Source organism: Nannobrachium achirus (assembly GCF_963921795.1).
Source record: "Nannobrachium achirus genome assembly, chromosome: 15".
Classification (NCBI taxonomy): domain Eukaryota; kingdom Metazoa; phylum Chordata; class Actinopteri; order Myctophiformes; family Myctophidae; genus Nannobrachium; species Nannobrachium achirus.
In genome coordinates, this window is record NC_137822.1 from 34,385,642 (window position 1) to 34,399,139 (window position 13,498).

The following is a 13,498-nucleotide window of genomic DNA, read 5'->3' on the forward strand; positions in this document are numbered from 1 at the left end:
GGTCCCTGTGCACAAAGTGCTGCGAGGCCAGGTAGACCATGCCGGCGGCGATCTGCTGGGCGATGTGCAGCATCTGCGACTGGGTCAGCTCCACCTGGATGCAGTGCTGGCCGTCCGCCATCAGGACCGCGTCAGGGCCATGCGACCTGCCGGTGGGTCAGGGTGACGTGCAGAGAATGTTAGGAGAGGCAGGGGCTGACATTTCTAAAAAAGGGCCTTTTGGGGAAAATATCGAAAATAAGACGTCGCGCTGCGACGCGTTGTGAGCTTGGAGGTCGGCTATTTTCAGTTGCGTGGTACCACACCGAATTAAGCATAGTCAAGTCAATACTGATACAGCATGGATTTCTACACAGAGAGGGCACATACTTTCAACATAAGATGCTGCATTCAATTCTCTTGAATGCTGCCTTCAGGTATGGCATGGAAAGAAGGCATTTGCATTTCTTTCACCATAGTAAAAACTGCATTCATGGTCTGGAGAGGGCACTTTTTACAGGAGGAAGGGCAGGGGCTCAAGCCCCCGTTGATGTCTATATGAGCACGTGCCTGCCGGTGGTGGACAGTAACAAGGGCTTTATCCTTCTAAAAAAGGTACGTTACAGGATACATTATTGTTCTGGTTATAACGGAAAGGTAAAAAAAAACAAGAAAACTAAAAAACATCACAGAACACGTCATGAATTCTGGTGATTATTATGCAAGATTCCGGGTGAACCCTTCAGGCAGGGCCGCCCATTGGGAGAGGCATGTTCACCTGTGAAATGGTGCCCCCCTAAAGTAGCATTTTTCTATGAGACACACCATCGTATGTGACAGCCTGTGGAGTGTAAACAAAGCATGCAACCTAACGTGACTGCAGTGGAGAGAAGTTTGGATTTTATCAGGAATTGCACACTTTTCCCTGTCAGAACTTCCCTACAACTCAAAGGTAAGACCTTATGTGCTTGAGACTTTCGTGGCATGAGCAGGGGTCATTGAGGGAGTTCCAGGGGTCCCCAGCTTAAATGATAGGAACCAAATGGACCCTTACGGGTATGTAACTCAGAGAGTGTACTAATGAAACCAAATGGACTCTAATATGGGTATGCAACTCAGAGAGTGTACTAATGAAACCAAATGGACCCTAATATGGGTATACAACTCAGAGAGTGTACTAATGAAACCAAATGGACCCTAATATGGGTATACAACTCAGAGAGTGTACTAATGAAACCAAATGGACCCTAATATGGGTATGCAACTCAGAGAGTGTACTAATGAAACCAAATGGACCCTAATATGGGTATACAACTCAGAGAGTGTACTAATGAAACCAAATGGACCCTAATATGGGTATGCAACTCAGAGAGTGTACTAATGAAACCAAATGGACTCTAATATGGGTATGCAACTCAGAGAGTGTACTAATGAAACCAAATGGACTCTAATATGGGTATGCAACTCAGAGAGTGTACTAATGAAACCAAATGGACCCTAATATGGGTATGCAACTCAGAGAGTGTACTAATGAAACCAAATGGACTCTAATATGGGTATACAACTCAGAGAGTGTACTAATGGATAGGGCTGTCACGATATGACAATTTACAAGACAATTATTGTCACTCAAATAATTGCGATTAACGATTTAATTGTGTTTTTGTCCTTGATAATTACATTTCTGTTCGGCTTTTAGGCTTTGAAGTTGCACATGGTAGATGTGACACTGACACATAACCTAAATGTACAAAGAAATTACTGACATATTTGACAACTTTCCACTTAAAAAATAACATTGATAGTGGAAATAGCCGATCTACAAGCTCACAACGCGTCGCGTTGCGACACGTTGTGTGCTTGTAGATCTGCTATTTCCACTATTTCTGTAAATGTATGAACATTTTTCAACATTCACGATTATGATGATTATGACAAAATATTTGCGATTATGTCAAATATTTGCGATTAGACGATTATGTAATAATTGAATTGAGGGTCCGCGTCAATATGCAGAGGGGCCGGTATGCCGACGAACTAAACCTAACCCTAACCCTAACCCTAAACCTAACCTCAGTAACCGTGACAAGTAACTAACCTGCCAACGCTACTCGGAAAAACGGACCGGTGGAACAATGAGCGGACCCCAACCGCCCAAAACCGAAGAAACCCACCCCAAAATAATAATAAAAAAGAAATGTCAAGGGTCAGTGGAATGCCGCTCCAGGCCTACCTGAGGAACTTGTTGAGGTCTCCGTGCTTCATGTACTCAAACACCATGATGAGCGGGTCGCTCTCCACGCACACCCCGTAGAAGGTGACGATGTGCTCGTGCTGCAGGTTGGTGAGGAGCTCCGCCTCGCGGTAGAAGTCAGCGCGGCCCGTCTCACTGGCCTCCTTCAGCGTCTGAGCACGCACACACACGCACGCACGCACGCACGCACGCACGCACGCACGCACGCACACACACACACACACACGTGCACATGTCCATTTGGTTTAATTTTACAATCTCAAGAGTTAAATCATGGTTAAGCACTTGCATTACTTAATAAGAAATCTACACAATTAGAGAATTTTTATTTTTTTTATTTTGATCAACATTTCTTTTGCCTCTCTTATGGTACCACATCAATACGGCATGGAATTGTGGACAAGATCTTATCCAACAATAACAAAATATTCAACGTTTTGGGTCTGAGAGGCTACATCTCATCAAATGGTGGTCTGTGGCTCAAATGATATGAAAAAGTTTGAAAACCACTGCTGCAGACCCTACAGCAATGGTTTTTCTACAGTGTAGAAGATAGTCCCTATAGAGACTCATCCAATCATGCGAGTGAAGCCATACAGGTTACATGCTAAACATGTGAAATTGGAAATGATGAAACAAAGAAATGAGCATACAAAATTGGAACGGGAACGATATCAAATTGAAGCTGATAAATCGGTTCCATTCCCTGATTGGACGAAATTGGTGACCCACCTGAAAATGCAGTTTGTGCTTACTAAAGGGCTACTGAACAAACATTCTATAACAATGATTACTATCAGAATATAAAGCTTTAACTAACATTATTACACAGCTTGGTTGAATGCTTGATTGGTCAATCGCTGAATTCAGCTGTGTGTTATTTCTGAATAATGACAGATGAGCTCTATAACAGACTGCTGTCTAATCCAGTGGTTCTCAACCTTTTCTGGCCACGACCCCTAAATAATCATATTTGAACTGGGGACCCCCCACCCTGACGAGCACTAAAGGTTGAGGCATTACATTTTGTATAACACAGTTCTATTGTGAAAATAGCAGATCTACATGCTCACAACGAGCATGTAGATCGGCTATTTTCACAATTTCTGCCTGAGGTATTAAAAAGTCCTTAAATTGTCACTTTAGAAATGTGCAGATACTCTCTATACACTTACATTTTATGTTGGTTTGTTCACTGTTGAGTGAGAAAACAATGTCGCACATTAGGTTAATCATCTGGGGATCCCCCAAAATAATTTGGAGACCCCCCTGGGGGTCCCGACCCACAGGTTGAGAACCACTGGTCTAATCTAAGCCTCAGAGCACCTGCTGCACTGCTTGGTTTGTATGCCGTATATCCAACATGACAGCCATGTAAAAAAAACACACATTTATCATGTACCAGTAAGACTCCCTAATCGGGAGATAAGCGACCGTAGGTCGCTTATCTCCACAAATAGGGCAAAAATTTGTTTTTCCTAAATCTTCCTGATCCATGTTGATGACATGAGTGTAGACATGCTGTGTAGTGATTTTCGTGATTTTAGGGCAAAATCTGTAGGAGTTACGGCATTTTATGTGAGCTGCAGTGGAGGGGGTCCTCCACTGGGGGCGCCACCACTTTTGCATCCGTTCTGGAGCACCAGGAGTGGGTGGTCCCCAGGAATTCCCCGTGAGCAGCCCCGTTGGGGTGGTCATTTGGTCATTTTTGCACATTTGGTCATTTTTTACACCTGGGGGTCCCCCAGGGTCCTGGGGGTCCCTGGAGCTCCGGGGGTCCTTGGAGGTTGTAGTTTGACAGGTAAGGAGTGTGTGTGCAAAATGTCGCATGGATGGGGGCAACGGTTGTGCAGATAGGAGCAGGGCAAAATTAGACCTGGGGGTCCCCCAGGGACCTGGGGGTCCCTGGAGCTGCGGGGGTCCTTGGAGGTAGTAGTTTGGCAGGTCAGGAGTGTGTGTGCAAGATTTGGCGTGGATGGGGGCAACGGTTGTGGAGATATGAGCAGGGCAAAAGTGTGACGTGTGACTGACGCACGGACAGCCGGTGGAGGTTTTGATAGTAAATGCGACCTACGGTCGCAATAACTAAAAGTTGCTCTCAAGAATGTTTTGAAGACATGTGAAGCGAGTAATAGATGATGCAGTAACCGAAAATGCATTCTATTTGATCACTTCCTTGTTTTCTGAGGCGACGAGTCCGCCCAGTGCGAATACACTTTTGGGTAAATGTATTAATTAATTTATGGGTGGGCTATATCCCTTGGGAGACTCTGGTCCACTAAGTATAGGATTTAAGTGCTTAATTGATTGACTGACAAGTCTATTGATTATTATAGCTTCCTGCAGAGGCGTCATTTGAGAATACAACAGAGGGTGTCAAAATGGAACCACTTCCTCCCAAAAATAGATATTTTTCCCCCACAATATCGGCAAGATAGTTTGTTTATTTTTGGACCGCGGTTCTTATATGAGACGATTCTAAGATGACCCAATGATAGTCTCCATAGAGAAATTACTTCCGGGAACCAGGGGAGGAATGAGTGATGTCAGGTCTTTACTTTAACCATTAGTTTAACCATTATTTTAAAATAGCAGATATGCAAGCTTGTAGATCTGCTATTTTTGAAAGATCCTGAAAATTTGTGCAAGTCTTTGGATATTTTTGACACGATTCTATGAATGCCTTCGAAATCCTTCTAAGGTTTTTGAAAAATGCATGTTTCTACGTCACTGGACCCCTAGAATTATATGTATTTGGCCACGACCCCTGTCTCAAAATATTATGTATCAGGGACCCCCCAGAAGCAAATATTTGGGTTACAAATGTTCAAAGATTTGCACAAATGTTCATGATTTTTCAAAAATAGCAGATCTATAAGTTCGCAGCGCGGCATTCGGTGCCACACTGTGAGCTTATATATCTGCTATTTTTCACTAGCTAAAGTATAAAATAATGAACTAAATCAAAGTCGGCTGTCAAAATCAAACAGTGACGCGTACCTTCACGGCCACCAGGATCTTCTCCTGGTCAGGCGTCAGGTTGTAGCACTCGGCCAGGAAGACCTTCCCAAAGGCTCCTTCTCCAAGCTCCCTCTTCAGCACGATGTTGTGTCTTTTGATGTGCTGGACGACTGTGACACAAGGTGAGACGGAACCACTTAATAAAGGCATACAACAAATACATAGGGGTCATCATCCATATGTCCGTACACAGACAAATATGTCCGTAGCAAAGACACTGTCCTTCTCCGTGGCAAATTTTAGTTTTTCTGTTTACTTTTACACACCATTATAATGTTCTTTATTTATCATAATACCTATTACTGACAGAACGTCAAGTCTCCAGGTTTTCCTCAGAATATGTAGCCTAATGACAGTATGACACTGATTTAATATGGCACATTATGAGTCCATTAACTCTGAGAGTGTACAAATGGAACCCTCACGGGTCCATTTGGTTCCATTTATACAGTCTCAGAGTTACAGACCTGTTATGTTCATTCAGGGCTATACAGCTCCTTGTGTTTCTGGTAATATTATTGTCCACCCATTTTGCATGAGGAAAATGTCCACCACAAGCCAGCATGGTGACGACCCCTGCATGCAACAAATACACTTAAGATTATATTTACTATGAATGTATGTGTGTAGGAATTAATGAATGAATGTGTGTGCGTGAGTGTGCGTGCATGCGTGTGTGTGCTGTATGTGTTGTTGTTCGCAAATTCTTATCAGCTTTGGATAATAGTGAGTAATAGTATACAGTATGAATGCTGCTGCAGCATCAGCCCCAAAGCCTCTGGATTTTGGTCTATCACTCTGCTATTAGATTTATTACCGGCTGAGGCACTGAATCTTCACTCATCACTTGTGCTCTTTATGGTATGTTTGGTTGGCTTTCTCTTACAGGGAGGCGAATGCAACAATCATTGCTATTCACTTATTTTCAAAACCCTCATTGGGAAACATCCTGCTTATCTGTCTGGGATGTTGTCTTGGAACAAATTGTGAGCTATATGCAAGATCAAATGGCTTTTACTTAAAGGTCCCCCGGGTTTGCACTGAGAATGGCAACTCTCCTTTCTCTCTTAATGCCTGGAATGCCCTTCAATGCATTTTAGAACTTGTTTCAGTGCCATCTTTTGCGCAGTTGAGATCTATGATCACACAGACACACACACCATTGTGTATCTGTACGTATCTGTTTTCAGTCTACTTTTATTTCTCAGTGCTTCTCAACATTGTGAAGGTACTGTGGGTAACCTCAGCGCGCCTCTCTAGCATAAATAAATAAAGGTTTGAAATGAAATACGCATGCATACATATGCCTATGTATGTCTCTTGATATCATATCATCACCTTCTTAAAATAATGGCCTACGTAATGCTTTTGGGGAAATTCTTATTTTTGCCTAAATCATCTCTTCATGACACTGGCCACCTGGTAAAATCGCCTATATCTCTATGCTGTTCCTGCTCCTTTTAGTATAATGGCCTATAAGAGTCTGGAGTAATTCAGTAAATAATTCAGATTTACAATATCTAATCCTCTTATGTTACGTAACTGACAGACAGACAGTGTTATTTTTATGTCAATAGTCATATATTGTTATAAATGTTTTGGGCAAAATGATTACGAGATATAATAGAGTTTTGTTTTGGATCTGTTTTTTTTCTGTTTTCTGACAAACTTACATTATTACATTACATTATTTTAAGAAGGACGATACGTGCAATGAATGTCCAGCGTCACTCTTCACTCTGCACCCTGCACATTGTCAGAGCAGAAGTCACCTGCTCTGAATGACAGTGTTCAGAGCAGTTCAAGGAACATTTCCAGCCTTAATATAGGAATAGGAATATTCAGTTCCTCCGGCACCTAGCCTTCTCCCTCCTCCTCCACCACTCCCACTTCAACTCCATTCTTGGCATGCATCCATGTAATCTTCATCATCTCCCCAGCCTTCTCCAGGAGCATCTATGTTCAGGTCAGCCGTCCTTTGTCCTGCCGTGCCCTTGACTGCGATGTCTCCGCCAAAGAAGCCCTTGGAGACATTAAGAAGAGGCCAGTTGGTGTTCATAGGGTAGATGGGAGGAGGGGGCTGCAACAGCTGAGCGTTAGGATCCACATCTGGCATTGTCTCCTTCTCTAGGTCAAAGGTATCTTTCAGGGCCTCAGCCTCTTCATCCATTCCATGAGTGGCTGCAGTCAGGTAGGCCAGAGACTTCTGTCCACAGTCCTTGAGGATGCAGACTCTCTCCCTGACATCTCCCAGATACAGAGCTGCCTGGTAGTGACCACTCATGTCCTTCTTCATGCTGCCTTCCTTCATCATTTTGCGAATCTTGGCCAGGTTGCCGGTGATGAGGTAGAGGAAGGTGAGCTTGTTGTAGTTCTTGGTCTTCTTGTAGCACATTTCTACCACCTGGTAGTGTCCCTGGAGTAGGGCCGCCTCACCCAGACGCTCCCAGTAGCCACACTCACTCAGGCTCTTGGCTGCCTCCAGTGCCACCTCGATGTTACCACACTCCAGAGCGAGGCTGAAGCGAGTCTTCTCATCCTTGACAAAGTGAAGCGCCACCTCAGGGTAGCCCTTCTTCTGCAGATAGGCTATGATGGACTGGCCCACCAGCTTGGCGTTACGTACCATGTGGAGCACCTCCTCGTATTTGCGGTTGACCAGGGCCAGTTTGAAGTTGTACTCTGTGGGATCAATTGTCAGGATGCATGGACGACACTCCCGATCAAAGCAGTACACACTGTTCCCCCTTACACGGGTCACATAGATGGTCAAGTCAAGAGTCTTGATGATGCCATGGTCACCAGAGGTGAGTGTGTATTTGATGTGGTTGGAGGTGGTGTAGATGAAGACTCCACTTTCATCCCAAGCTCCACTTTTCACCCGGATTTTCTCATGGATGTTACATAGACACTCCAGTTTACGGTTACAAATCATGATGGTGTGTTTAGCAAGAAGGGCCACGTGACTGCTGTCTGCACTCCACACCACGTACTTGACGTTGGCAATCTTGACAGTGGCCAGCGAGTGCTTCTGTTGCACATCAAACAGCTTGATGCCATCTAAGTCGCGCAGTAATAACAGAGAGCCCATGCCGGCATAGAAAATCTCTTCACAGCCTGGTACTGGAACCGTATTCACTACCTCGTTTTTCAGGTTCTTAATCATCAAGTGCGAGTGGTCCAGGACAGCAAATCTGTTCCCGGTGACCCAGATAGCTGTTAGACGGGTAGCTGTTAGACCAAAGGACCAATGCCCCGGAGGGGTGTTGGGTTTCTGAGAGTCACTCTCTTTGGGAATGGAGTACAGGTCGTAGATAATGCCCTTCGGTTTGTTCGTCCTGGTGCAGAGCAGTATAGCGTTCTCAGCAGGGTTGTAAGACATGTTAAAGATGGGTAACTTTGACCCACTGCGTCGTAGCTGCATGATAGCAGTATCCTTGCTGCTGTTGAAGTTGAGCCGGTGGAGGAAGTGATCCTTGACATAATACAGCATGTTATCATAGACGGCATAGGCTGGCCGCTCACGCTCCAGCTTAAACACCAGCATACCATCGTCATGACCAACAGCAAACAGGTTGAGGTTGGGGTGGGCCACAGCGACCCAGAAGCGGCCATAGTGGTTGTTGCGGAATATCTGGATAGCCGCCCTCTTGGCTATGTCCCACACTCTAATGCTCTTGTCTTCAGAGACAGACAGGATGAGCTCCTGGCGTGGGTAGAAGAGTACAGAGGACACGTTGTTGTAGTGACCACGGAATGTTTCCAGCTCCCATGCCTTGGGCCCATTCATCCTCCAGATTTTGACCTGACGGTCATCGGCTCCGGATACAATGAGAGGCAGGCTGGGATGGAAGGCTGCCCAGTTGACCCCACGGTCATGACCCTCAAGAATATACTTGACCACCGGACCAGAGGGTACAAATAAATCAGTGCCAGAGTTGCCACGGAAACTGGAGATATCCCACACTCGCACGGTCTGGTCCAGACTGGCAGATACCACCAGGTCCTCAGAGGGATGAAACTGGGCGCACATCACATAGTGGTTATGACCGTTCAGCAGGCAGACCTGGGTTCTGGACTGCCAATTCCAGATACGAATGGTCCAGTCATCTGAGGCACTCAGAATCCATGGGCACTCGTGGTGAAAAAAGGTGGTTCTGATGTAGTCCTTGTGTCCCAGTAGAGTGAAGAGGCAACGTTTCAGGTTGTAGTTCCAAACCTTAATTTTATAGTCATCTCCTCCAGACACAAAGAGAGGCTGCTGCTTGTGAAAATCAATTCCCCTGACGGGACCATCATGCTCGTTTTCAAACTTGTCAATCAATGTCCCCATCTGATAGTCCCACAGCTGGATGTCACCATTGTGTAAACTTGCAAGAATCCAAGGCCTTTTGGGGTGAAAACTCAATCCTTTGACCCGAGGCGACTTCCTTTCAAATTTGGTGAACATCGTGATTGATCAATATGATAAAACGACCACACAACCCCATCCTGCTTTGTGTCTCTGTCTATATCTTTCTCTTTACTCTTTAATCGTCTGCTACACCTTATATAGAGCTCTGGTCTGACACAACACAAACTAGAAAGGTGCAATTGTGAGAAAGTGTGGTTGCCTATTTATAGAACTAGATCCTTACCCCTCTCCTCACCTCACCCCTCCCTAAGGGATCCTTGCGCCTTGTGAGGCACATGGTGGCACCTCACACCTCATGCTCTTCTTCTGACAGTCAAACAACCAAACCACTTCCACCACCCATCTGTGTGTGTGTCTCTCTCTCCATATATGGAGCTGACTGTCATCAGCTGGATCTTCATAGTTCACAGTATGAAGATCACAACACTGACCTTATCAAACCCCTGATAGTCATATATGGAAACGACTGGATCATCACTTAGATCTCCATACATGGAGCTGGCCAATACCTCTACATCTGACATCACAGACTCCAGATATGGATATAGCTCCATATATGGATCATGTGGCATATATGGATCAGGTGGATATAGGCTATATTATTAATAAATAATAGGTAAACAAAAACAAACTAGAAAGATGCAATTGGAAATTGCAAGTGTGGTTGCCATTGACTCTAATGGGGAGCCAATCAGAGAGGGGGAAAAGGATGACATCACAATATCAAGGTATCTTTTTTTTTGTTATCTTTTCTTAATATTTATTATTAATTTAAAATTTCAGCACCCAAGCCTTAAACAAAGTTAATTTATATTGTACATTTGTACACTCTCAGGGTTAAATTAACATTGTGTTCGCATTTGTAAAGCTGTCATAAGTCCTGCACATTCTGTAGTAGTATGCAATATACAGTGGTTCTCAAAGTGCTGGGCTCCTTGGGGGGGTCTGCACCCTTACAGGTCTGTAACTCTGAGCGTGTAAAATGGAACCATTTGTTTCTATTTGTGGGCTCTCAAGAGTTATGGGGGATCTTGAATGATTGCACACAAAGAGAGAGGTCCCGCACACTGTCCAGGACTTGCAAAAAATGACTGGGGTCCTCCACCTCCTATGACCTGGACGACAGTCTTGCCTCTGGCTTGACCCTGCTCCACCTTCTCCATGGCCTTGGGAACCTGAGAGAAGGTGAACTGCTCCTCCACCACTGGCCGGATCTGTCCTCCTGCATCCACCATTTCACAGATGTCATCCAGAGCAGGACCACTGGGTGCAAAGAACCCCCAGCGGTAGTGGACGCCTTTATGAAGGTGCTTGAGGGCCTTGGTGGCCACGGTGGCCCCTGTCTGCAGCATGCTGTCACAGATGCCCAGCGTGTCGGTGTTCTGGAGGAGGGGCGTGGCCAGGGTGATGTACTTGGAGCCGCTCCATGGCTTCAGCAGGCCCAGCGCCCATCGCTCTGTGTCGCCACCCACGTTGTTCAGGATCAGGTCAAATCTCTCCAGTGCACCTAGAGGTAGCTCAACCGGCCCAGCAGTGTAGTCCACCACATGGTCAGCTCCCAGTCCTCTCACCAACCGCTCTGCATTCTGGGAGCATGTCACTGTCACATGGGCTCCCCATGCCTTTGTCATCTGTGTAGCAAACGTTCCCACTCCACCTGAGCCTCCCAGAATCAGAATTCTCTTCTTGGCACAGTTCTCCTTGGTAAGCCCACCAGTGTTGACCAGACATGACCAAGTTGTAGCAGCCACGTATGGCATGGCTGCCGCCTCCATGTGACTCAGCGACTTTGGCTTACGGGACACCTTATTGGCACTCAGCACCACAAACTCAGCCAAGCTACCCTGCTTCCAGAGTGGTATTGCAGCCCAAACCTCGTCGCCCTCTTGGAAGTACTTAACGTCAAGGCCACGCTCCATAATGACCCCAGACACATCCCTTCCAAGGACGAGAGGGAACTCACTGCCTGTCTGCTTGATGTTCAGAGGATCTCTCTGCATAGACATGGTGGCAGAGCCATAGCCACCTCTCATGCTGACGTCAATGGGGTTGAGCCCCGCGGCGTGCACCTTGACTATGACCTCGTTGGGATAGTGGATGATGGGGAAGCTGGCGTTGTTGGTGAACCGCAGGACGTCGTTGCCGCCGTATTTATGGATGACCCAGGCGGGCATGGTGGTGGGCCGTCTGCTGGACAGACTGAATAGCCTGCTCTGAACACCATGCTGCCTGGAGAGCAGCAACAGCCACCTACTGCAGGCCACCAGCTGTCTCAATGCAGCCATTAATTCTGCTTGTCAGGGTGGGGGTCCCCAGTTCAAATATGTTTATTTGGGGGGTCACGGCCTAAAAAGGTTTGAGAAGTTATGAGAACCCCTGACCGAAACACTGCACAGAATTTCTATCCCTAGCATGGTGTGCCCTCAATTTACTTGAGACTTGGTACAGTCAGCAGTGTTGCCGAAATGAATGTGCAACAAAGCTCAGGAGAGGAAACTCAGTTGGAAATGTTACCCCCACGACCCGACTCCAGATAAGCGGTTGAAGATGGACGAAGCAGGCAATAACTTATATGACCAATGCCGCTCAGTAAATATGCTTTTTAAAATGCATAGAGTAACGTGGAATATGAATGTTTCTTTCTATTAAAGGACAGCATCTTCTTGGTTCAGCTTGCGTTCATCATGCTGCTGTCAGCCCCGCCCCCCGGACCCGGCGTCTTCTGACTGTCAATCGACACGCGCGTAGCTCAGCGGCTGTCCGATATATCAAGGTATCTTGATGTCTGATTGGGTGAAGGGTCTCATCAGATGATGAGAAAAATAGACAAGAACTATAGTCTGGTTGCCCTGCAAAATCAACCACACTAGAGAAAAAAGAAAAAAGAAAAGAAAAAGGTCATATATGGGTATTCCCAGATGATGACCTGTTAGGGCAATCACAGTAATACAATCCCTTTTAAGCCTATATATGGAGATCCCTGATGTCACCAAGTCCATATCCGGGAATGCCCATATGCGGACATATTGTGTCAGTCTCATGATAACCAGTGTGGTTGCCACAACCGGAGTCACACTCGAATATGTTATAAATGTTTTGGGGCGAAATGATTAAGAAATATCGTATAGTTTTGTTTTGGATACGTTTCTTTTTTTCCAGTTTTCTGAAAAACGTAAAGGTCATTATTTTAAGAAGGTGACCATACTGTAAGTGCAATGAATGTCCAGTGTCCACTCTTCACTCTTCAATAAACCAATTGAACCAATAAACAAGCACTGTAACAACTGGCCGGCTACATTTTAGCCTGCACATTGCCAGAGCAGAAGTCACCCAAAGTCGTAGCTCCATTACAACGCAGCGAGCAGGACGCCGTCTCTGTCCAGCAGAAACCTTGTATCTCCAAGTTTCAAATGTGCATGTCCTTTCGTATATTAAAGCCCTGCCTCGTCATATAAGACCGTTGCACAAAACTAGTGAAAATAGCAGATCTACAAGCACACACCGCGAGGCGTTGTGTGCGTGTAGATTGGCTATTTTCACTAGTTCAAATAATTTTTTTAATCAGGGGTGCCCAAAAGGTAGATTGTGATCTACCAGTAGATCACCAAGGGTGTGCAGGTAGACCACATGACATGCCCCTAAAATATATATAATTAAAATATAAAAAGAATATTTCAATATGACATCAAGAAGGGCCTGTCAGCTCCCTTCATGGCTTCTAATGTAGGCAAGCCTCCAATGCAATACTTTGTTCAAGAGTCAGTAGCATTACAAAGAACCCCAAAACCTACCACAGAATGGGATGAAGACATTTCCCCAGTATTTCCCAT

The 13,498-nt window shown here is 45.5% G+C and overlaps 3 protein-coding genes across 3 annotated transcripts in view; all 3 read right to left on the minus strand.

The window, feature by feature from the left end:
• Positions 1 to 13,498, minus strand: part of LOC308299793 (BDNF/NT-3 growth factors receptor-like) — a gene marked incomplete at both ends in the record, with an annotated part of 37,461 nt that overhangs the window by 3,147 nt on the left and 20,816 nt on the right. Inside the window, 3 exons of the mRNA XM_080743579.1 lie at positions 8 to 146; positions 2,213 to 2,385; positions 5,234 to 5,364. Coding sequence (XP_080599705.1) covers positions 8 to 146; positions 2,213 to 2,385; positions 5,234 to 5,364 — 443 coding nt within the window. The remainder of the gene's footprint in view (positions 1 to 7; positions 147 to 2,212; positions 2,386 to 5,233; positions 5,365 to 13,498) is intronic.
• LOC308299076 (coatomer subunit alpha-like) lies at positions 7,146 to 9,704 on the minus strand (the record flags this gene model as incomplete). Its single annotated transcript, XM_080742801.1, has 1 exon — positions 7,146 to 9,704. One exon carries the CDS (start codon positions 9,702 to 9,704, stop codon positions 7,146 to 7,148), a length of 2,559 nt encoding a protein of 852 aa, XP_080598927.1.
• Positions 10,688 to 11,872, minus strand: LOC308299077 (reticulon-4-interacting protein 1 homolog, mitochondrial-like; the record flags this gene model as incomplete). The annotated part of the gene is made up of 1 exon (XM_080742802.1): positions 10,688 to 11,872. Exon 1 carries the CDS (start codon positions 11,840 to 11,842, stop codon positions 10,688 to 10,690), a length of 1,155 nt encoding a protein of 384 aa, XP_080598928.1. The 5' UTR covers positions 11,843 to 11,872.